Below are 24,627 nucleotides of genomic sequence, written 5' to 3' on the forward strand. Positions count from 1 at the left end.
AGTCTGATGATGAGATACCACCCCCTCCACCTGCTAAAAGGGACTCAATGGCTTCTCAATGCTCACAGAACAAGATAAATCTCATTAACATAACATATACTATTCCCTATTGTGTAGTTTCATTCCTAATCTTCTTATACCATGCTACCTCTTGCTCTTAATTTGTTCAACTAGTTTGATTTGGATTCAATGCTATCCAACAGAAATATAATAAAAGCCACAAATGGGAAACACTTATGTCATGTTAAATATTCTAGTAGCCATATTAAAGTTAAAAAACAAAAGGTGGCCGGGCGTGGTGGCTCAAGCCTGTAATCCCAGCACTTTGGGAGGCCGAGGCGGGTGGATCACGAGGTCAACAGATCGAGACCATCCTGGTCAACATGGTGAAACCCCGTCTCTACTAAAAATTACAAAAAATTAGCTGGGCACGGTGGCGCGTGCCTGTAATCCCAGCTACTCAGGAGGCTGAGGCAGGAGAATTGCCTGAACCCAGGGGGCGGAGGTTGCGGTGAGCCGAGATTGCGCCATTGCACTCCAGCCTGGGTAACAAGAGCGAAACTCCGTCTCAAAAAAAAAAAAAAAAAAAAGGTGAAACTAATTTTAATATATTTAACTCAATATAACCAAAATCTTGTAATTGTAGTATTTAATCAATATAAATACTATTAACAAGATAACTTACCTTCTGTTCTTTGTACTATTCTTTAAAACCCAACATGGTTTCTTCTTTTCTTTTTTTTTTTTTTCTTTTTTGAGAGTCTTATGCTGTCACCCAGGCTGAAGTGCAATGGTGCAATCTCAGCTCACTGCAACTGCAGCCTCTTAGGCTCAAGTGACCTCCCACCTCAGCCTCCCAGGTAGCTGGGAGCATAGGCCCAAGCCACACCCAAGCCAACAGTGGGAGACTAACCACTGTTATGGTCTCCAATTCCTGAGCTCAAGTCATCCACCTGCCTTGGCCTCCCAATGTATTAGGATTACAGGTGTAAGCCACCACTCCCATCCCCAATGTGTTTTAGTCCTTACAGCATATCTCATTTTGGACAAGTTTTTATAAGCCATGTGTGGCCGGCAGCTACCATATTAAGCATTCTCTGTCTTTTTCACATAAAGTCTACTCAAGTATCAGACCAGGATCACCTTCAATGAATATGTCAAATCCTGCTCTTATAAGTTCACATATGTCTTATAGCTATTCTTCATAACAAACACTAATAGCACAAACTTTTACTTTTTAGTTACTTCATCGATGCTGCTCTCACTTGACCAGATCAACAAGGACAATCTATATCTCTTTTTTTTAATACCATGTATACTTTATTCCCAGAAGTTAGTATGTAATAGATGTTCAGTAAATATTTCCTCAAGAATAATTTATGAATATTTTCCCAATGAATCATTTATTAAATCTTTTATTTAAAACATAGTAACTTCATAAAAATATAACTTTTATCCAAATATCTTTTATATTCTTCTACTAATCTCTTTCAATCTTTAGCCAGATTTTTATACACTTAATAACATTAAGACCATTCAATTTTGTGTCCCGTCTTCACATAACACTGTATATCCTTTCTCTCATATATACATAGTCTCCATACTTACTACTTCAATTTTGTAGGGCCAGACATAAAATACCCAAGTACAACTTAAAGAGCATTACTTTTCACTAAAGATAATTGCTTCTCTAAAAATAAAGCTAAATTCTAATGGTTGAGTACAAAATAGAATTTCTCCAGAAGCTCTAAACTATTAAAATTGGTTTTCTTTACTACATTTAGGAACTCACAACAACCAAGGAATTAGACTTCAGATCACATTCACTGGCTAATTCTCACTAGTCCCAAGTCAATACAATTTTGAGATACTTCTGTAAGAGGCTGGTTACATATGAAATTTGCTTTGGATGAGTAGTACTATCAAAACAACAACAACAACAACAACAACAAAACAGCACACTAATACTGTGACCATTAGCCTCATGATGTGGTTACTGAACACTTGAAATGTGTCTACTCCAGTTTAGGATGTGCTGTAAAGACTTAGTATGCAAAACAAAATGTAAAGCACGGCAACAGTTTTAATATGAATAAATAATGAAATAATTAATATTTTGGCTATATTGGATATATGCAAATAATACAATTGGATACATTTAACATACTAAAATTATCCTTTTTTTAACTTTTTTTTTATGTGGCTACTAGAAAATGTAAAGTTATATACGGTTTGCATTATATACTTTATCAGAAAGTAATGTTCTAGAAGAATCTTACGGTACTTGTGTACCTATGGGAATTACCTACAAAAGGTTATTTTAAAAGTCCTTTAAATATAAAAAATAAATTCCTTTCAGAGGGCATATAATGTGATCAACTCAGTCTCATTATATAGCAAGATTTCAGTACTTAAATATTCCTGGTTATGTTTCAGTATCTCCTCTCTTACTATTCAAAGAATGAAGATATTCTGTATCTCCTAGTATGAAATCATTTTTTCAAATGTTTAAAAGATTATAACTTATGTAGCAGGTCCTTTACATACATTATCTTATTTAATCCTCACAATATGAAGTGCCTACTATATTTATATATATATATATATATATATATATTTTTTACCATTTATGCTTATCAGATATTTAAGATTGTAATCTGTTCACTTTTTTGATTTTGAAAGAACACATTACTTATAAAATAAGAAAGGAATGGACTAAAATAAAGCCTAAGAGGCCAACAAACCAAAGATTCGATGATTCCATTCACAGTTGCACTTATGCCTGTTGAAATGGACATCTGCTTCAACAGTTCATAGCATAAAATAAGACATTTCTGCAATGTTTCAGCATCATTCTAAAATGAAGACAAAATATTCAGCATTAGTAATATCTTCTGCCCATCTCTTAAATGTTTGCTTTCTCGGGGCTTTGTGTAGGGCTTACTGTCACTCTATATAGACTCTGTGAGTGATCTTACAGCTATCACACAGATAGTAAATGGTAGAGGTAGGATTTTAAAATTAACAACTTCAGCCAGGCACAATGGCTTATGCCTTAATCCCAGCACTTTGGGAGGCCGAGGCGGGTAAATCACTTGAGGCCAGGAATTTGGGAGCAGGCTGGTCAACGTGGCAAAACCTCATCTGTACTAAAAACACAAAAATTAGCATCATGGTACACACCTGTGGTCCCAGCTACTTAAGAGGCTGAAGCACAAGAATTGCTTGAACCCAAGAGGCGGAGTTGCAGTGAGCCGCAATAATGCCACTGCACTCCAGCCTGGGCAACAGACAGACTCTGTCTCAAACAAAACGACCTGACAACCTCATTTATCATCTATGAGCTAGCCAAGCTATTTTCTAAGTTTCATATTCATATATACAACTGCTAAAAGACATTTCCACTTGGATGTTCCAGTCTCCTCAAACTCAACATGTCAAAAAGGGAACTCATCATTACACAAATCTCTCCTCTTCCTTGTTCTCTACCTTCATACTGTCTACCCAGCTGTCTAAACCTGACTCCCTTTTCTCCCTGTTACTCATTTCTAAATATCTCTCAAGTTCACTATTTTCCATTTCCATATTCACTGTCATTACCTTGTTCAGACTACCATCATTTGTAAGTCTACCAAACCTACTTTACGTCTCCCAACTATTATGCCTGTCTAAGCTTTTACTACTCTCTTATCCATTTCCTGAACAACAGTGATCTGAGACATATGACTTACCTAACCACTTAAAATACTAGTGGTTCACCATGATCCTTAAAATACAAAATTTTTAATATTGCTTACACAAGGCCTTACATGACCTAGCCCTTAATTTTTCCCCAGATTTTTCTCCTGCCTCTCCCCATCAATTCTCTAGTCACGTGGACCTGAAGTTTTAAAACACAACAAGCATTCTTTAACTTCTGGACCATCACAGATGTTGTTCCATCTATCTACAACATTCCCTCCATAATTCATTGAGAAGAGACAGCACAGAATGAGTTAAAAGCACAAGTCTAGAGCCACTTCTTGGGTTTAAATCATGCCTCCACCATTTACTATCTGTGTGATGTTGGGCAAGTTACTTGCCCTTCGTAAAGTGAAGATAATAATAGTACCAACATCATAGGCCTGTAGTAAGAAAAGGAATTCACATTTGTGAAGTAAGTAATGCTGTGACCACCACAGAAAAAGTATCCTTTGTTAGATTACATTGTTATATTTTTATTCAAATCTCAGGATAAAACATGTCCTCCTCTGGGGAAGCCAACAATACTCTACCAGCATTAGATTATCTCTCCATAAAACCTCTATACGTCCCTGATCATAGCATCTATTACACTCTGTTGAAGTTGCACTTTAACAGATTTATAGTCCTCAAACAGGACAAATGGACACATAAATGGTCAAAGCAAGTCAAATTAAATAGATGATATTAACCATGATAAATTACTTTTGCTAATTTTTTAATTTTGACATACCACTTGTCATTTTCAGATGATATTTTCCGTTTTTTACTTTAAATATATTTTCCAAATTTAATAACCTAATATGGTCCACAGACTTTGTCAAACAAAAGCTACCAGCTATCAAAATAAAATTCAGGCATACTCTTTTGGAAGGTGGGTTTTGAAGCTGGGATGTCTATGGCTAAAGAGGTCAAGAACATAACTCATGAAACTCTCCTATATAGAAGGGTCTCCTATTTAGCATTCCCTTTATGAGAATAATCAGCACATCCCAAAAGTGCAATAAAAAATGATGTTCATTACAAAAGGTAATATCCCAAAAGAAATTAAAGTTAATATCAAATATTAATTGATACCTATTTATCATGTTATAAGATAGAATGATATCAATACCATTAACAAAAAATTTCTTTGAAAAGAAATAATCCATTTAAGAGTCTACTTTAATAAATTAATTTGTTTAAAAAAAGGAACTACTGTAAAGCAAGCTTTAAATGTTACTAGACATATAAGTTTAGTATTTCATTAAACACAACAACGCTGCTTAGCCTTTTCTAAAAACACAAGAGTAATTTAGCTTTTAAAAAGGCTCTTGTTACCATAGAATTATTTTGCTAGCAGTAGAAAAGAAAGGTCATGGATCTTCCACAAATAAGAGAAAAATAGATGCATTTTCCTTTTCTAAACCATTCAAGACAAAACAAAAACAGAAAACTCAGAAGTGAACCACTGGAAAGCTAGCTTCCCTGGTAAGAAAGACTTCAGATTCTAGAGATTAGCATGACAAGGCAGCAAATAAAGACTTAATAATAATTAAGGCTTTTCAAAGTCCAAAAATAGAAACGGGAAAACTTTTTCATTTTAATTCATGTCACTGTTATAAATTGCTCCAAGGTAAATATATTTTGGCAATTCCAGGAGTTAGAGAAAAGATTTAGTTAAGATGATTAATAACATCTGAAATTTAGTATGAAAAAAAGTTACCTATACCTTCTCTATGTGGACTTCTTTAATTTCAAGTTGCTCTGTCTCTTTCAAAAGGTTTTTTCTGGCATCTTCTAATGCTTTTATTTCTTCTTTTAATTCTGATGCCCGATTAAAATCCTGTAAGGCAATGCAGTTTTCCAAAGCTTCTTTGGCTTCGATAAGCTTAACTTTTATTTCAGCCATCTAAGAAGATATAAATTGTTTCAACACTAAACAAAAACTGTTAATATCTGCAGCAACTCAGGAGTATTATTTATTTAATAACTATCCAGAATTTAAAGAGGCATATGCAAACTTGTAATTTTCCCGATAGAGATCTGCAAATCTCTGAGACTGACATAAAATAGTAACATTTTAAATATTCTTATAGTTTAACAATTAAACAATGATTATGTGAGAAACATTTCAGAATTGCAAGTCAAGAGGAAAGAATAGACTTGTACAACAACATTACACTCAAGCACTTACTTTATATTATTTATAAGACACTTACCTTGAGTTCTTTCTTTCTTGCATCAGCTGGATCATCATTAACACCAACAGTAACAATGGGCGCCCGAATCTCTGAGATAATTTCTGTAACCTGATAAGTTATGATTCAGAGTACATGCTTTAATATATGTATGATACATCAGCAAATAGTACCAAAATGCTATATAAAACTCCAAGTAGTATCCAACATATATTGAATAATAGAGAAAAAAAAATACAGGTAGAAATAGCACACATTCTGTTTGCTAGACAATTTTAGGAAGAAAAAAATATATATATACACACACACACATATCTGACTACAAACTGAAATTATTTGAAGGGAAGGGAAACAGGCACACAGACATTGAAAATAAATTAGCTCTCATATAGTGTCTGAAAAACAGAAAAACGAATGATGGTACTTAAGATGAAACACTATTAAATTCTCTGCCTGAAATCCTCAATCCATCTCTTGTTCAGCTATGTAGGAGTTAAATACAGAAAAATGGAATATCCTTTTATTCTTCCTTTGGGTACACAATCCATAAATATTAACAGCATAAGGAAAGACTTTCCTTTCAGAACCACTTGTTCATTGGAATTGGCTGCCTCCCAAATAAAAGTTGTAGAAGGGGTGTATATTAAAGGAGAGGTTGGAAGAGATGACCTGTGAATTAACCTGCAACTGAAATAATATGATTTTTTTGAAAGAAATGATATAGATCTGTATTTTTGGGCTATGCCAGAAAAAAAAAACCACTGAAATAGTATTATAGTAAACATTTATTTCTGTATTTATCAAGCACTTTATAAGCAATACCTCATTGAAAAATGAAAGGTAGGTTTCATTGCTATTCTTATTTGTAGACAAGTAAAAAGATTGAATAACTTGTCCAAAGTCATAAAGCCAGAAATGGTCAGAGGGGATTCTAAAACCAAGTATGTACAATTTGAGTAAGCTCTCAAATACACTGGCACCCAGTGCCTCATGGACAAAACCACATCCCCACTTTTAACTTCCTACCAAATCTGCTCCATTTTTAACTGATTCAACAATGACAGGTACACTAAGAGGAAGGTGATATTTTAAAAATATTCTGTATATGAAAAAGAGATAATTGGTTTTAAGAAATTTTAAAACTCATTAAAGAGACAAAGCTAAAACAAAACAAAAGACAAAATCAAAAGTTCTAAAGAGAAAATAAGACAGTCTTCAATGTCACTGGCCAAAACCTCTTTATCAACAATGAGGAAAATTACTTACAATTTGTGTTCTCTTATTATCATCTATAATGATGTGGAGCAGTCTTCCAACAAGAAAAGAAACCAAAGATATTGGGATTGTGGGTAGAGTAAGAATCTCCTGTAAAATAGCCAGCAGTTTTTTCCTGCAGTCAAAAAGAACTAATTTAAATATCATTATGACAAAACATATTTTCTCTCTAACATTCACCTATTCTGCAGACTTAATTACATTTGTCTCAGTTCTTTCACTTACATTTATCACTATAATAGGTACAAAAATCTGTATGCACAGACTTTAGGTCAAATATTCTTACTCCACACAAAAATAATTTTCAAAAAACATCCTACGATTTTTAATAAATCAACCTGATAAAATGACAAAATACCAGAAATGATTAAACCTTTTAGAAAATGCTACTAGCCTTAATAAACCTAAATAGAAATTTTAACCAAAAACTGCAATTTTATTGGTTTATTCTGAGAAAACTGAACTAGAAAAATAAATGTATGTGTATATATAGAAATATGTAGAAGGGAAAAGGGAAAAAAAACTTTTTATGCCACTTTAGAGAGCTAGGATAAATATGTTTAGTTGTATTGAAAAAGGACTATATTACTATACAAGAAATTAGAAGAGCAAATTGGAATAAGTGTTAACATTTACATATACCTTCCTCCTTCTTCATTGGTATCCAAAGACTTAATAATTAGAATCAATTGTTGACCTATGAATTCTTTTGTCATCAAATTTCCAATATAGGAAAAATCACCTCTGTTTTCTTCATTAACAACTGGAATGCTCCGAATATAACTAAAACAAGAATTAATAAAGTAGAATCTGTTAAGAAACATCAAACAAGAATTGGTTCCACCACTAGGTCAAAAAAGGGCATTTTCAGGTCATATTAATCTAAACACATTAGATGTCTATGCCATGTAATTTGGTATACAAACTCAATTCTATACCATTGTCATTAACTTTTGCAAACAAACTTATTGATGAATCAAAATAATTTCGAAAATGTATTTTCAATAATGTTCAAATTTTTCATGGAAAATTTTCTAAAGGTACATATTTATATCTAACTGATAACTAATGATTTCAATGTCACCAGCATTCTCCCAATTACAGGTGGTTCAACTTATAATTTTTCAACTTTAGGATGAGTTTATCTGAGAATTAAACTCATTTGACTTATGACATAGCCCCACTGTAAGTCAGGAAGCATCTGTCAAGTTCTGAATCCCTTGCCCAAAAATCCAATTAGTCATAAACATCTAATCTTCATCATGCATAATTATCATTCTTTTATTTTAAAAAAATTGTAACAATAATTACACAAGTAATCCATGAATACAATTATCTTTTTTGGAAAAAAATCAGAAAAATATGGACAGCTTCACAAATTTTTATTATTCTTTCTTAGGAACCCTAATCTCTGTATACACCACCCCCATCAGCTACCCTTTATTCTTTTTTTTTAACCTTTTATTCTTACTACAGACATAACCACCCAAACTAAAGCCCTTCACAATCCTCACCAAGAGGGCTGTATATTCGGTAGCCTCTGCTTTCTGTATGGAACATAAAAAAAAAAAGTTGCTTAAAAGCAGAACTAAGAATGTAAACTTAGCAAAGTGCCTTTAAGACAGAAGAAACATGAAAAACAATCCTGATCAAAAATGTAATTCAAAAATGTCCAGGTACAGGGGCTCACACCTGTAATCCCAGCACTTTGGGAGGCTGTGGCGGGTGGGTCACTTGAGGTCAGGAGTTCGAGAAGAGCCTAACCAACAGGGTGAAAGCCATCTCTATCAAAAATACAAAGAGTAGCTAGGTGTGGTGGTGGGCACCTGAAAACCCAGCTACTTGGGAGGCTGAGGCAGGAGAATTGCTTGAACCTGGGAGGTAGAGGCTGCAGTGAGTCGAGATCACGCCACTGGGCTCCAACCTGGGCAATAGAGCGAGACTCTGTCTCCCCCCACCAAAAAAAAAAAAAAAAAGTCAACAAAAATCAAGTTATAGAAATTGTGGTATAATATATAATAAATAAGTATATTCTTATGTATTACAAAGTGACAACCAAGAGTAAATAAAAGCTCATAAATTTCTGGCCACGAGATTAGAACTTTCAAGACATCAGCCACCCTATAGATTCTGATAGGAAACTAAGGAAACCTACACAACTGATAACTATCAAAATCGATCAATCAGTAGAGTTATTCTTTTCTGACAAATTAAAAGAAAACCTTCATTTATACTCATCTTTGGATCTCTCTCCACTTCTCCAGCTCCATCTTTAGCAAAATGCACAGCATCTTGGCTGAGGGTATTTTTTTTAAGTAAATTCAAACGGTCATTTAATTAATAGATTAAAAAATCCTCAACTGCATAAATACAAATTGAAACTAACATACCAATTTTAGTTACCATGAAATCTTCTTATTATAATGAAGAGACCACTGAAGAAAGTATTTTAAAGTCAAAGAATTTACATTTAAAACAGCTTTCAACAAATTTCATTGTTGTCCATTTTATTTAATCTAGTTTGATAAGCCTCACTTCCTTGTTTGCTCTTTAAGTGAACATTTTAGTTAACCAATTGTTTCACATCAGAGTTCCCAGTCATTGAATCTACTGCCTAAAATATACAATATGCCTGAAAATATATTCCTGAGATTATTAGGAAACAATTTTTCAATTTAATTTTGTTTCTGTACTCAAGTATACTAATCCCATCTAGTGATGTTGCTCAAAAAAGAAAGTCATTCTATTTTTTAGGTATTCTTTCAACGACCATTAAAATAAATATCTGAAAGTTTTCTTCTTTAAAGGTGAAGAAAACAAGTCAATGAAGTTAAAGTTACTTATTTCAAAACTCAAAGACTGCCTGACCAAGGAAATGTTAATCCCTGATCTTTCAGAAGGGAGGAATCCAGCTCTGTAAGACAAGTCATCTTCTAATGCCGTCCTTGAGGAAAACCCCTCCTCCTTTACGCCATTTAAATATTTAACATTTCCTCATATTTTCTTGTATTTTCACTATCTTCTATAAACATCTTTTATATTAATATGCATTATTAAACTCTGCCACAAACTCATTCCTTTTGGAAATATTTCAACATGGCCCAAATGGCATTATAATGAATTCTCTAATTAAATGTCAAAGTCTGAAATAATTACCATTAAAACGCTTATTAGATTCATACAGGTTCTTCATGATGTTAATATGGGTTTGAGCTGTAGTTTCCCTATTGACTCACATTTGAGATATTTATCCTAGATTTAGGACTTTTGCAGAGGAAATTTAGAGGCATTCACAGCTTTGCTGCCTAACTTCTATGTGAGACCATTATGAACAAAAGCAGAGAAGTGTTATTTCATACAGATAATTCAGGCCCATAATTCATATTATATGGAGGCTTTTAAAAAAAATACATCAAAAGCATAAAGTTAAAAACCTACATACCAATATCTGTCAAAATATATATATATTATCCTCTGACTGAGCAATTTATTTCTTGGCATTAACCCCAAAAAATCCCAAAGCTACCCAAAAATGTAAAGGAAGTGTAACATACTTTTGCTTTCATCAGCAAAAAATAGCAATATCCTAAATGTCCATCAACAGAGGAATAAATTAAACATTACCACCATACTATGGAATGATATGCTGTTAAAATGGTAAAGGCACCTATTATATTATATACACACCAACATATAATAATCTCAGGTATCAGTTAAAAAAAATAGTATATGTAGAGTAAAAAAATAAAATAGTATTTTTAAAGAAATCTGTATTCAAAAAATACATATACATGTAGAGAAAGAGGTTTGAGTATATACCCCATATTGTTTAGTTGCTAATTCTAAGGAGATAATGGGATTGAGGAGGTAGGAAATAAAAGGGAGAATTCCACATTTTTATTCTCTATACCTCTATATTTGAATTTTGACAAGAATTCATTCATGTTTTTCTTGTATAATTTTAAAGTGAAATAAATTATCCAAATAATTTCTTAAAAGGTTTAATTATGGTAATCCAAGTATTTTTTTAAAAGGTATATTTTGAAAAAACTTTAAAACATGAAGCCAAATAGTAAGTCTTTAATAAATAAAACTGGCCACAAAGATCCATGCTATGAATTGGAAAACTGTGGTCTATGCACCAAATCCAGCCTACTACTTGTTACATAGCTTGCAAGCTAAGAATATTTAAAATTTTTAACTAATCATTTAAAAAAATTTCTTATTTTGTTAACACATGAATATTAAAGTTCAACTCTTTAGTGGCCATAAAAGTTAATAGAAGTTTTATTGCAAAACAGTTATTTACATTGTCATTGGCTACTTTTACAATACCATGGCAGAGTTAAGTCATTGTGACAGACAGTATATGGCCCAGAAGACCCTAAAATATTTATTATCTGGCACTTAAAAGAAAATGTGCCAACCAATTTCAGAAGTAATATATCATCATTATCAAGTTTATGCAGAAATGTTCATAATCATATCTCAACAGTTGTGAAGAAATGATCCTAAACATAGTGACTTGTCTTTCAGTATACATACCATCATAAAATATTCAAAAAGACTCAATGTATATAACTATCCCTGCATGTACAAGAAAAGGATTTTTAACATATTCACAATCAAGCATGACTTTGAGGAAGTGGGTAGGGAGGTTGACACATGCAGCAACACAAGCATTCTCCAAACTGAAAGAAAAAAAATTTACCTCAATAAATAGTCTGCATATACTACAGGCTCTGGCAAAATCTGTTCTAAAAATTCTTCACCTTCATCTCCTTTTGATTTCAAATATTCACAAAGGACACACCAATACAGAGCAATTTCAGGAGTTAATGTTTCCACTGGAATCAATTTCCTTCATTTAAAAGAAAGAGTATAAGAAAAGCATGATCTTTTTATCACTAAAAATTGAAGAGTACAAAAATGGGAATAAGATTTGCTTTAAAACCACTATCCTGGCCAAGCGCGGTGGCTCACGCCTATAATCCCAGCACTTTGGGAGACCGAGGCAGGTAGATCACAAGGTCAAGAGATCGAGACCATCCTCGTCAACATGGTGAAACCCCGTCTCTACTAAAAATACAAAAAAATTAGCTGGGCATGGTGGTGTGTGCCTGTAGTCCCAGCTACTCGGGAAGCTGAGGCAGGAGAATTGCTTGAACCCAGGAGGCAGAGGTTGCGGTGAGCTGAGATCGTGCCATTGCACTCCAGCTTGGGTAACAAGAGCGAAACACCGTCTCAAAAAAAAAAAAAAAAAAAAACCACTATCCTTTTAATTACTCATTAATATATCCACACAAAAAGGAATGAAAAAACTTAGAACAAAAAAGAACCAAATATGCAAACATACTAGAGATGCATGTTGTTGGATTTTCTCATGGTAGGCTAATTCAAAAATCAAATTAAAAAACTGAGGAGGGAAAAAAATATATAGCTAAAGTATATAGTCTATGATAAAGTAATGAGTTCTTACACCAGAAGGGGAAAAAGGGAAAGAAGATATTCATCAGACTAAAAGAAAACAAAAGAGGTAAGATTAAAAGTATTAATTTTTTTTTTTTTTTTGAGACAGAGTCTCGCTCTGTCGCCAGGCTGGAGTGCAGTGGCGTCTCGGCTCACTGCAACCTCCGCCTCCCAGGTTCAAGCAATTCTCTTGCCCCAGCCTCCCGAGTAGTTGGGACTACAGGCACACGCCACCACGCCCAGCGAATTTTTGTATTTTTTTAGTAGAGACGGGGTTTCACCATGTTGGTCAGGATGGTCTCGATCTCTTGACCTCGTGATCTGGCCTCCCAAACTGCTGGGATTACAGGCCTGAGCCACCGTGCCCCGCCCGGTTTTAATATAATTTTAAACTATGGGGAGGAAAAAAAAAATTAAATGCAGAAGTTAATCAGTATTACATTTCAAAGAATGAATCCTTTATATACCTGCCATCATCGTTTTTACAGATTCCCACCAGTTCACTGAGGGGAGTCACTGAAAATAAGGCATTGAGAACAGAGACTGCCACTTCAGAAGAATTTTCTACATCCAACCGATGAAGCAGCTCTAAGATATTTCCCTCAGAGTACCGTAACCAGCCTTGGAGAAGATGCTTCTGCATAGCTTGTTTCACAGCATCTGTTGAGTCATTTGAAACATAGGTGAACAAAGGCTCCCTCTAGCTTCCATCTCCTATATTTTGTAATTAACAAAGTCAATATTTACAACAGAAATAATAGAGATTAAGAGGCACAACTAAGCATATTAAAGGAAAAAAAAAAAAGAAGTACTATGATATTGCAAAAGTCACTGTGATGGTCACAAATAAAAGTGAAAAAGTTTCAGCACCAAATACCACAGCCTAAACAAATACCTTTGCATTCCTTCTCCCCTGGGTTCAATGGGCTTCAGGTGTTGGCTCAGAATATCCAATAGCTATTATTCCACTTGTTACGTGATTTCATCTATTACACGACTACTATTTATAGTAGTGAACTATGCAAGCACATATCACTAAACAAACCTTATTTTTAGCTTTTAAGGTTATCCTAGTAATTAGTGCCGACAATGTTTTCAAACTCAAGTCGGTTTTCTCACCATAGCACAAGAGCCATCCTGGCCTTCTCATGAGTTAAAAATTTCAAAAAATATCATTCCTATAAGCAGATGCTCTCAGGGGTCCCCAGCTCCCGGAACACAGACCGGTACTAGTCTGTGGACTGTTAGGAACAGCAGGAGGTAAGCCGAAGTCTAAGGAGCATTACCGCCTGAGCTCTTCCTCCTGTCTGATCAGCGGAGGCATTAGATTCTCATAGGCTGCAGGCACTCTACTATGAACTGCGCATGTGTACTATCCAGATTGTGCTCTCCTTATGAAAATCTCACTAATGCCTGATGATTTCAGGTGGTACAGTTTCATCCGGAAACTATTCTGCCCACCCTCTGTGGAAAAACTGTCTTCCACGAAATTCATCCTTGGTGCCAAAAATGTTAGGGAACGCCACTCTAACAGAAAAAAAAAAAGGGAAAATTATACTGGTCAGACTATTCATAATTGTTGTTTCTGATACACAGAACACATTCATACCAAGGTATACACACAGGGAACAGCATTTTTTTTTTTTTTAAAGGAAGAGAGAGAGAGCAAATAGATCTTTTCCTACTTCTGACATGAATTAGCTCTATAGACTTAAGTATTGTTTCATCATCTGTAAAACACAGAAAGGTTGAAAGAAATAAGCTCTGCTCCTTCAAAATACCAAGATCTTGGCCAGGCGCAGCGGCTCGTGCCTATAATCCCAACACTTTGGGAGGCTGAAGCAGGCAGACCACTGGAGGTCAGGAGTTTGAGACCACCCTGGCCAACATGGTGAATCCCCGTCTCTACAAAAATACAAAAATTAACCAGGTGTGGCGGTGTGCACCTGTAATCCCAGCTGCTCAGGAGGCTGAGGCAGGAGAATCGCTTGAACCAGTGAAGCAGAGGTTGCAGTGAGCCAAGATCGCACTGCACTCCAGTCTGGGTGATAGAGCAAGACTCAGTCTCGGGGAAAAAAAAAAAAAAAAAAAAAATCAAGATCTTTAGCCTTATATTTTCTATATAATACCTCAAGATAAAGTTCACCAGGTTCATGGGACTGGCAAGCTTACTTGACCTGATTTCATACTTGTTTCCTAAACCTTGTTGTCTGACCTCAAAATCTCACTAAAGTCTTGTATATATAAAGTTGTTTATCTTACCTGATCTGTCATTAAGACCTTGTTGAAGGAGCATTACTCTCTGAGCAATGGACAAAGCTCTCATATGAACCTTTTCAGCTAAAACCTTAAAAATAATTTATAAAGATGGTCATTAAACAACACAATTTATAGATTTCATAATAATAGCACCATCTTCACCCAGAATCTCCAAAAGAAATTAATACCTGGTAACAATACAGTAAGATTCTACCTTAATTACCTGTGTTCTCCGTAAAAACCTCAAGTGAAGAAATCATTATTATATGCCAAGTATTTTTCTAAAGCACTTTAAGATAATGGCTTCTTGTCCTTTAAGAATATACCAACACAAGACATTGAACTTATTTACCTGATAAGCCAGCTTTCTGACAGCCTCTTTCACATCCTTGGTGCGCCCTACAATTTTTGGCAAAGTCTTTGCTGATGGTGCAATACATGATAATACTGCCCGTCTAACTTCTGAATTTGAATCATTTTCAATCAAAGTAGCATATGCTAAAATAAAGCAATACATTTTAGTCCTGAAGAAATTATTTAACTAGAGTCATAAAATAAATCACATTTTGATATTTAAAATGCCTTTAATATGATAAAAGATAGGCTGGGCACGATGGCTAATGCCTGTAACCAGCACTTCGGGAGACCAAGGTAGGTAGAGAACTTCAAGACCAGCCTGGGCAATACAGGATGACTCCATCTCTACAAAGTAATTTTAAAAATAAAAAGTGAGCCAGGCATGGTAGTGGCACTTCCAGTTACTTAGGAGGCTGAGGTGGAAGTATCATTTAAGTCCAGGAGTTAGAGGCCACACCTCTATGATCGAGCCTGAGTGAGACCCCCCCTCTGTAATAAAAAGTAATAATGTCATTTTTTTAGTCTTATACATTTAATTTTAGTTGAAGTTTTTTTTCCCCCCCCACCAACTTCCTTTTTTTTTGGAGACAAATTCTCCCTGTGTTGCCCAGGTTGGAATCAAAGTGCTGTGATTATAGTCCTGAGTCACTGCTGCTGCCTAGGCCACCAACTTTCCTTCTAAAGACAGAAGAAGGAATTAGTCAATGGAATGGCTCTAAGGCCAAAAGTGAAAACAAATAGCACTAAAAGTCATGGAAAATTCATCATTAGATTATGTCTGTCCTACTCCTCAATATTTAAGAGAAAGTTAATATAGCAGTTTATTTTAAACTAATATTGCTTTATAAAGGCCCATTATTTTTGTTTTTTAATGAGACCTAAAAAGAAATATTTTCTGGTTTTATTCACTGAAACAAACCCATTTCTAATATTTAAATATACTTATCTGTACTTCTCACATCTTTCCCACCTTAATTATTAAGTACATGTTGACTATCAAACATGTTTTATACATTATTATGTGTATCTTTTAACACCAAAAAAACCCCCAACTACTATGCTATCAAATAATTGTGATAAATATACCAGTGATTATAAAACTGGCAACAAGGACAGAGAGAACAGAAGAGTGCCTAAAATGTACCTAGGCATATATAGAAAAATGAAATACAGCCATCTTTATGACCCCAGAGGTAGAAAAAAATTCCTTAAAAAGAGATTTAAAAATACGAATCATAATGGCAGAGATTTATATGTTTGACATTAGAATTTCTCTTCATAAAAGGATACCACAAAGGGAGTGAAACGATACCCCAATAAACCATCTAAAACAGGAAGAGATCTGCAATTCATATAACCCAAGGATTTCTTTTCAAAATAGATGAAGAACTCCAATTAATTAATTTTTTAAAATGGTATATTAAATTAAAAACCCGATGGAAAAATGGGCAAAACACAGTAACAAGTATTATACAGAAATATAACTGGCTGCTAAATATTTAAGTACAGCATGGTTTACACAAAATTATAGGGAAACATTAAGATAGGTGATTTATGTAAAAAAAAATTTTTTTTAATGTAAGCAAAAGATTAACTCAAAATTGAGGATAATAGTTACTTCTGAGGGAAAGGGATGCATTGGGAAAGGATGCAAGCAGGCTTCAAAGGTACTTTTTTTTAAGCTCAGTGGTTGCTACTTAGGTTTTTTTTTTTTTTTAATCTGATTCATATATTAGTTACCTCTACTCTTCCATATGTATAGACCATACTAAAAAATTTCAAATACTGAGAATTTAACAAAATCAACAAATCTGAAAAAAAGATTTCAGAAACTACACACACCATTAACCACTGGGCATTCATCATCCTTTGGATCCTGAAGTCGTGAAAGCGCCAGAACTGCCTGTATTCTCACATTTGGAATCTTATCTTTCAATCTAATAAGCATGGCTTCATTAATTTTATCAAACACATCATCATCAATCTGAGCATTTTCTGGCATACTTCCCAAAAGCTTGTTTATAAGCTGGCACACTCTAAATCTCACTGCATTGCTGTTTGCTTCATGAGACTAAAACAGAAACAAATCAAAATTTATTCATAGTCACATACCACTCCCAAATAATCAATATTATCTGAACACTATTCATTCAGAATGCAAGAAGTTACAACAATTCATTTCCTGAAGAGAACCTACAATGCTACCTTGGTCCATATGTATAGCAAATACATATTTTATAAAGTCTCAAAATAAACAGTCTGAGAGAAGTTTTTGCTAAGTTACACAGCCTTCTTTGTAGAGGCTTCTAAAATACAGAACTCATTTAAAACAAACGTAAGAGAACTAGTTTAAAGAGGTCATTAAAAATATAATGCTGCAGTTAAAGTCCACCTTTTAACCATAATGATAATTCTAAGATTTCCTATAAATGATATTCCTTCACTTTCTTAATCACTAGATATTTCATTGTCAAAAACAAACTTCCACGACCCTTTTAAAATGGCAAAATTTCTAAAATCCCTCCCCAAAGTGATAGTTTTCATAGTACCTTTAAAAGAAAAGTAAACAAATAATTTAAAAGGCCACCATCTGTCTCTTCCTCATCATCTTCAATATCCGATTGGTGAAATGAAGTAACAAACTTTGCTGCAAATTCTATTACCCTCTCCACAGCTGGTTCACGTTTATAGACCACCATAGCATATTTAAGGTAATGAACGAATTTCTCATGAAAACCTGTTTTATCATCCGTCTGAAAGACAAAAGAAACCCTTCATAAACTATACCGATAAAAATCCTTTATTCCCAATATCATTTTAAGACTGCTGAAAGCACTAGCCCTTAATAATGCAGACAAATTAAAATCTTTATTTAGCAAACTCTTAATTATCCAAGCCAGCAAAAGGGGAATCAATTTGCATGAACTTCTCTCCAGGCTGTAATTGGAGTACACAAGCTTGTGAATTGGAGTACACAAGTACTGTGAAAAGATTTGATATATATTTTTCAATATCTTTGAATTCTCAATAATCCTTCAGTACCAGTTCAGCACAAATATGCGTCTTCATCAACAACCCAAAATCAATACTGGCTTTTACATTTCTCATATTCTGGCCTTCCTATCACCAGCAGTTTCTTTATGAGTCCATCTGCACATCCTCTCATATCCTCAAAGCCCTGTGACATTGACTTACAATTTTTCTTGAGCCTCAAGATTATCTTCTACCAAATTCATTGTTCTATTATTCTCAAGATTCCACTCAAAACAAACAAATAGTATGTACATAAATAGGAATGCCCAGGCCCTAACGACTCATTTGGTTAGTGACTGGATTCAGTGTAACCGTGGGACGAGGGCAGAGTCATTTGACAGTCGGCGGAGAGCGATGACCCCAGGGGCAACGACCACTGAACCCCCGCGTTCAGGATCCACTCTGTGGTTCAATTTTTGATGCCTGGTCGCCTCGGTGCTCGTAAACGTTTCTCTCCACGTTCACAATCAGACTAAGGAATAACGGTCCATATCGCCCGGAGACTAGGGGTGTCGGGCCAGAAACGCCAAGGCTGGACCCGAGTGGGCGACGCCCAGGCTTCGGAGTCTTTCTGCCCTGGGCCCAGGAGACCTCGGGAAAGTCCCTGACTTCTCCGAACCTCAAGTCCCTCTGAAGTGAGACGCGAAGGTGAACAAGGCTGGAGTTACCGTGCGCCGAGCCCAGGCGCGATGGAAGACCCCTGAGGGAGGCTGGGCCGGGGCGGGAGAGGGGCGGCGACCAAGCCCGGGCGCGCTTACCGTGCGGTAGGTGCGGCTCAAAGCCACCACCAGCTTGGCCTGGTTCTGGTGCGGCTGCTGCGCCAGCCGAAAAGCCTCTTTGATCGACAGCAGCCTCTTTTCCGCTCCCATGGCTCTGGGACCCTGCCGGGACGAGTACTGCCCGCGCTCGGCTACAGCCAGCCCTCCTCCCCAGCCAGACCGGAGGCAGAGCTCTTGACGGAATCCTCAGGCTGCAGACAGCGGGCCCCGGGCGCCCAGGGAGTCTTTACCGCCCAAACGTTCAAATAATTCCCGCGAGAAGGAGAAATCTCGCGAGACTGCCGCAACCGCTTTGGGAGGCGAGAGCGGGAAGCGGTGGGCCCACCCACCTCAAATCCCGCGCTTTGGGCGCATGCGTCTAGGTTCAACCTCGTCTTACCGTTTTCCCAGAAGGAAGTGGCGTTGCTGAGAGGGAGGAGCCGTTAGCTCGGCCGGAAGTGGCGGCGACGCGGGGAGCGGGGTTGAGTGGTCTTGCCACGGTCAGGGAAGGGCTGCTGGCGTGAGCCCTAGCTGGGTCGTGCGGCCGAGCGTGAAGGGGGAAAGAAGGAGCGATACTCCAAGGGTGAGAACGGGAAATCTGGCGAGGATAACAATCTCCCTTGTGGTCAAAGTGTCGGGGATCCCTCCACGAGGGCTCCGTTTCGAGAGACCGCGACTAAGGAAAGGTAGCGTGTTCCGGGGGCCCGGCCGCCTCCGAGAAGGGAGACCCTGCCGGGTCCGCTGCGCAGGGCCACCCGAGGTTAGTGGAGACTGATGGCGGGCTTTTAAGGGCTTTGTCCCTGGTCTGGTGAAGCCGACTGCCAGGTTCCGCAGGGCGTGCGGGCAGCCCGGGGATCGCTGTGAGGGGCGGGGGTGCGGGCCAGCTTAGCTGCTGCCGTTTCTAGATGTGCAGCTCTTGAGGCCCTGTTTGGAAGTGTGCATAAGGACAGTGTATTAAGGGATAACTCGAGAAGGGAAAGGTCTTTCGGGTAGTGGTTAAGATAACGAAGAGCAGGAACTAGGTCTTTAATCACTTTTTAAAATAAAATTAAATCAGACAAAACTTCTGTTGGGTCTCAGGATGCACCATCCAAAAATAGGACTGTAGTATTTATAACCCAGCCAAAGACCTAGGAGGATGGAGGGAAGCCATTTTTCCCTCTCCTACACCTCAGTAACCCACCGCCAGTTGAAGAAATAGAACATTACTAAGCCACCTGTACACCTTTCTCCTTTGGAATTACCTTCCCTCAGAACTAGTCATGGATTTTCTAAATTTACTGTTAACTTTGCCATGAGATTTTTATATAACTATGAATAAATCCCTGAATGAGGATATTGTACTGTTTTGATGTTTTAACCATTAAATGAATAATTATATGCACATCTGGCTTTTTTCAGTTAATATTGTGGTTCATATTCATATGTTAATAATAGTAACTTGCACTTAATTGACCTTTATCATGTGCCAGACACGAAACTTCATTTAATACGTACAAACAAACGCCGTAGGGTAACTCTGACCTTCTTTTAAGATGAGAAAACTAAGGCACAGACAGGTTGCTATCGTTTTCCATTGTATTAATATGCCATACCTTATCTATTCTCCTGCTTAATTCCTCAAACTTTGTAGATATTCAACTGCTAGTTAAGGTAAGAATGTAGCATATGTGTTGCCCATAGTTTTGCTTTGAGACATTTCTTTTTCTTTTTTTTTTTGAGACAGCCTCCCTCTGTTGCCCAGGCTGGAGTGCAATGGCATGATCTCAGCTCACTGCAACCTCCGCCTCCCGGGTTCAAGCAATTCTCCTGCCTCAGCCTCCTGAGTAGCTGGGTTACAGTCATGCACCACCATGCCTCTCTAATTTTTGTGTCTTTAGTAGAGACGGGGTTTCGCCATATTGGCCAGGCTGGTCTCGAACCCTTGACCTCAGGTGGTCCACCCGCCCCAGCCTCCTTTACTGTATTGTCTATCTCACCAACGGAGACTTCATACTGTTTTTTCAGTTATAGAAGAATGAGCTGTCTGGCCACCAGAGGTCAGCCTAACTATATTTTGGTTAGGTGTTTTTTTGTTTGTGTGTTTGTTTTAATGGTTAAAGCCATGGGGGAGAGTCAGTATTTCTTGATATTGTAATCTGAAAGTTTTTTTTAAAAGATGCTAAATTTAAACAACATAATATCACTGCCTTAAAGCTTACATGTTTCCTGACTATTGATTTGTACTGTGAAAAAGAACAAAAGCAATTATGGAAAAGTGAGAACCTTTTTAAAAATATTCTGAGTAACACAATAAAGTATAGCCAATTAGTAATTTTACAGGTGCAGTCTGGTTGAAGTGAAAATAGTAAAAATATTAGAGGACAGCACAATGAAAAGCCAACAACTTCTGTCTCAAGTTAATAAAGATGTACAGTCCATGACAAAGATTGAATACTCTTTTTCAGATTGAACTAAGTAATATTATTGTAAACTAAACTTAGAGGTATCACATCAATGTTTCTTCTTAAAGAAGTTATAAGCAGTTTCCTTTATGTTACTGTAGTAGCATCATATATGTTGATCCTGCCTTAAAAATTAATCTACTTTGTCTTTATCTTAACATTATCAAATCACCAAGATATAACTTGGAAACTCTTCTCTCCCTAGAATAAAATAGAGCATGCCTGTGGTAGTTTCTTACTGCCTTTACCATTCTCTGATTCTTTCAAATATATATTTGCTGAGCCACTAATATATGCCAGACACTGTGCTAGGAGTGTCTGGAAGCCACAGAAATACTCATGAGTGGACAATTGCTGACCTGAAGCCATACCATATGACCTTATTAGCACAACTCAGTGTATCTGATAATGCAAATGTTCACTGACTTTGATTTTGGAAATTCCCCCCACCCCCCACAGAGTAGCATAAATGAGGCATTGATACTGATTTTTTTTTTCTTTCTTTTTTTTTGAAGTGGTTAGAAAGGTTTATTTTGGGCTTAGGACATTTTTCTAGGACATCACAGGTTACACATCCAAACTCTCCAATGGTATAATATTTTATTATATTCTAAAGGAGAGGCCTGTAAAAAAAACTTGTATATTATGATACCACAAGTCTAATGGATTCACATAGCAACAGAGCCTAGAAAGAAGGGGACATTAGAGAAATTGTCTACTACATAATGGTCAGTTGATGCATTGTATTTATGGTTTTCCCCCTTCTTGTAAGGTAAAAACTGTATATTCTAGCTCTTTAAGGAGTAAAAATACACAAAATGTTCCATCCTGTTAATTTCTACCTGTGAAATTCCACACAATATTAGCAGTCGGGAAAGAACAGGAGAATATGAAGTCTGCCTTTTAAAAAATATTAAAATGTTATGATTTTAAAACATCAAGCATTAGAGACTATAAAATCAATTAAGAACTTTCTGCATATAAGGACAAAGATATATTTAAGACATATACAAGAAGATGCTTTTTCCTGAGTAGAATGCAAACTTTGTTTTATATTAAGTTACCGTGAATTTTCAAAATGTAAAATACCAAGCTTTTTCCACATCAGACAAAAATCAGGAATGTTCACCTTTACATCCAAAAAGAAAAAGAAAAAAAAAAAACAATTTCAAGTAGAAGTTCAGCAAGAATAATGTAAAATCTGAAAAGAGTGGCCAAAATTTTAAATTATCAACAGACAGCTCAATTTGATGGATCTCTCAGTAAACTTCAGTTTGAAACAACAAAAAAATACTCTTTACTAAAACTTAAAGAATATTTCCTGGAAATTATCATCCAATTTGAAAAATAAAAAATGTACCCCATAGTAAATAAGAAAAATACAAGAGAAAATCAACCTCTATTGGAATCAAAATACTGTTTCTTTTCTCATTTAAAGCTATGCCTTTAAAGGCCACTGGTGTTGCTATATATACTTTACCAGTCTGCTGCTCCAGTGATAAGAACCTAGAATGCTTCTAACTCCTATTATCACAGATATAGCTTCAGGGTATATCCTCATACATGTTCCTACTGAATTTCTTTGCTATCTATGCCCAAAAGTAGGATTGCTAGGTCATGAGATTGGCATCGTTTGCCTAAGTAGTGCTGCCAGGTTCTTCTTTGGAACAGTTACTCTACTCTGCAGTCCCAACAGCAGTGCCAGTACCATAAGAGAACTCACCGACACTTCCCATTATCCATTCTGATTTTGCCAAACTGATAGCATAATGTGATCATATTATTCATGTCTTGGGATTTTCTCTTCTATAATTTGGCTCTCTTTGTCCTTTGTTCATTTCCTTATTGTGTTGCTATCTTTTTTAAAAATTGATTTAACTTTGTCCTTAGTATCTTCAGTCCAGAAATGACTAATTGTGATGTAATTAAATTTATTTTTTGGTCTGGTGCTTTATGCTTTTTGTTTAAGAAGTCTTTCCCTGGCCTGGGTTCACAAAGATATTCTTTATTATATTCAACTAACTATATAGTTGGTCTTTAATCTATCATGAGTCCTTCCTTATATATGTTATTATATAGGAATACGGTTTTACTTTTCTTTTTTTTCTTAACTTTGTTCTTAATTTTTTCTTAATTCTTACTCCAATACAGTTTTACTTTTTCTCATATAATGAGCCAGTTGTACCAATATTGGGTACTAACCATATCCATTCACCCTTAGTTTATGTGCCAACCTTATTTTATATTACATTCCCAAATTATATATGGCTCTGTTTCTAATCTCTGTTCTGCTCTATTGGACTGTTGTCTGCACTAATCCTACCCTATTTTAATTTCTGTGACTTTAGTCAACAGGACATACCTTGAAGAATAGGAACTCCCTTACTCTTCTGTTTAAACAGTTCATTTGGCTATATGTGGAATTTTATCCTTTCTATATAAACTTTAAAGTTTATAGAGTTCCTTAAAATCCTGATTGGAATTGTAATTAATAGGGAGAAAGGTGATATCTTTAGGATATTTGTTCCATCCAAGAGCATGGAATATCTTTTTAAATTATCTTCTATATTGTTTATTAGATCCTGTATATTAATGATGAGTTCCTAGGTTCTTTATCGGATTAGATTTTTGTTGTTTCTTTTTTCTTCTGTGAAATGTCGTCATATATGGTCTAGTTAGTATTGCTGGTATAAAAGTTAATAGTGCCTGGGTTGAAACACTGACCCTATGACTTACTAGATGAATGGCTTTTGTTACGTAACTTAATCCACAGTTAAGATGGGGACAGTAAAAGTACTTATCTTTTAGGGTTGTTAGAAGAATTTTAAAATAGTTAACATTTGTGCAGTTCACTAGAGTAGGATATGGCAAATAGTAAGTGCTATATAAGTAATTAAATTAATGAATATTCATCGGTTAATCTCAGTTGCGGAACCTTGTTGAAGTCTAATAGTTTGTATGGCTTTTTTTTTATTAGATATCATCTATAAACTAATAGTTTTACTTCTTCCAATTCTTAACATATCTTTTGTAAAAAAAAAAAAAAAGAAAGAAAAGCATTGATTAGGACTTTTAGTATACCATGTCAGACAGTATCCAACTCAGTCAACA

The 24,627-nt window shown here is 35.8% G+C and overlaps 2 protein-coding genes across 6 annotated transcripts in view; one reads left to right on the forward strand and one right to left on the reverse strand.

Annotated features, from left to right (window-relative positions):
* The window catches only part of NCAPG (non-SMC condensin I complex subunit G), a 33,644-nt gene extending 14,342 nt beyond the window's left edge, over window positions 1-19,302 (reverse strand). The window contains exons 1-12 of the mRNA XM_002745953.7: window positions 19,073-19,302; window positions 17,831-18,034; window positions 17,124-17,352; window positions 15,277-15,422; window positions 14,928-15,012; window positions 13,133-13,325; window positions 11,908-12,057; window positions 7,839-7,979; window positions 7,188-7,311; window positions 5,943-6,032; window positions 5,453-5,632; window positions 2,745-2,855 (exon numbers count right to left, since the gene is read on the reverse strand). Coding sequence (XP_002745999.1) covers window positions 2,745-2,855; window positions 5,453-5,632; window positions 5,943-6,032; window positions 7,188-7,311; window positions 7,839-7,979; window positions 11,908-12,057; window positions 13,133-13,325; window positions 14,928-15,012; window positions 15,277-15,422; window positions 17,124-17,352; window positions 17,831-18,034; window positions 19,073-19,183 — 1,764 coding nt within the window. The 5' untranslated portion in view covers window positions 19,184-19,302. The remainder of the gene's footprint in view (window positions 1-2,744; window positions 2,856-5,452; window positions 5,633-5,942; window positions 6,033-7,187; window positions 7,312-7,838; window positions 7,980-11,907; window positions 12,058-13,132; window positions 13,326-14,927; window positions 15,013-15,276; window positions 15,423-17,123; window positions 17,353-17,830; window positions 18,035-19,072) is intronic.
* A 212-nt stretch (window positions 19,303-19,514) lies between these two features.
* FAM184B (family with sequence similarity 184 member B) overlaps window positions 19,515-24,627 on the forward strand; it is a 171,705-nt gene continuing 166,592 nt past the window's right edge. For 3 of the 5 annotated variants that reach the window (XM_078367454.1, XM_078367457.1, XM_054253460.2), the window contains exon 1: window positions 19,515-19,832. The gene's annotated coding sequence lies outside the window, so the exon portion shown is untranslated. The remainder of the gene's footprint in view (window positions 19,833-24,627) is intronic. The other 2 variants (XM_035293993.3, XM_078367455.1) reach the window with 1 other exon arrangement.

The sequence above is a fragment of the Callithrix jacchus genome, chromosome 3 (assembly GCF_049354715.1).
Source record: "Callithrix jacchus isolate 240 chromosome 3, calJac240_pri, whole genome shotgun sequence".
Classification (NCBI taxonomy): Eukaryota; Metazoa; Chordata; class Mammalia; order Primates; family Cebidae; genus Callithrix; species Callithrix jacchus.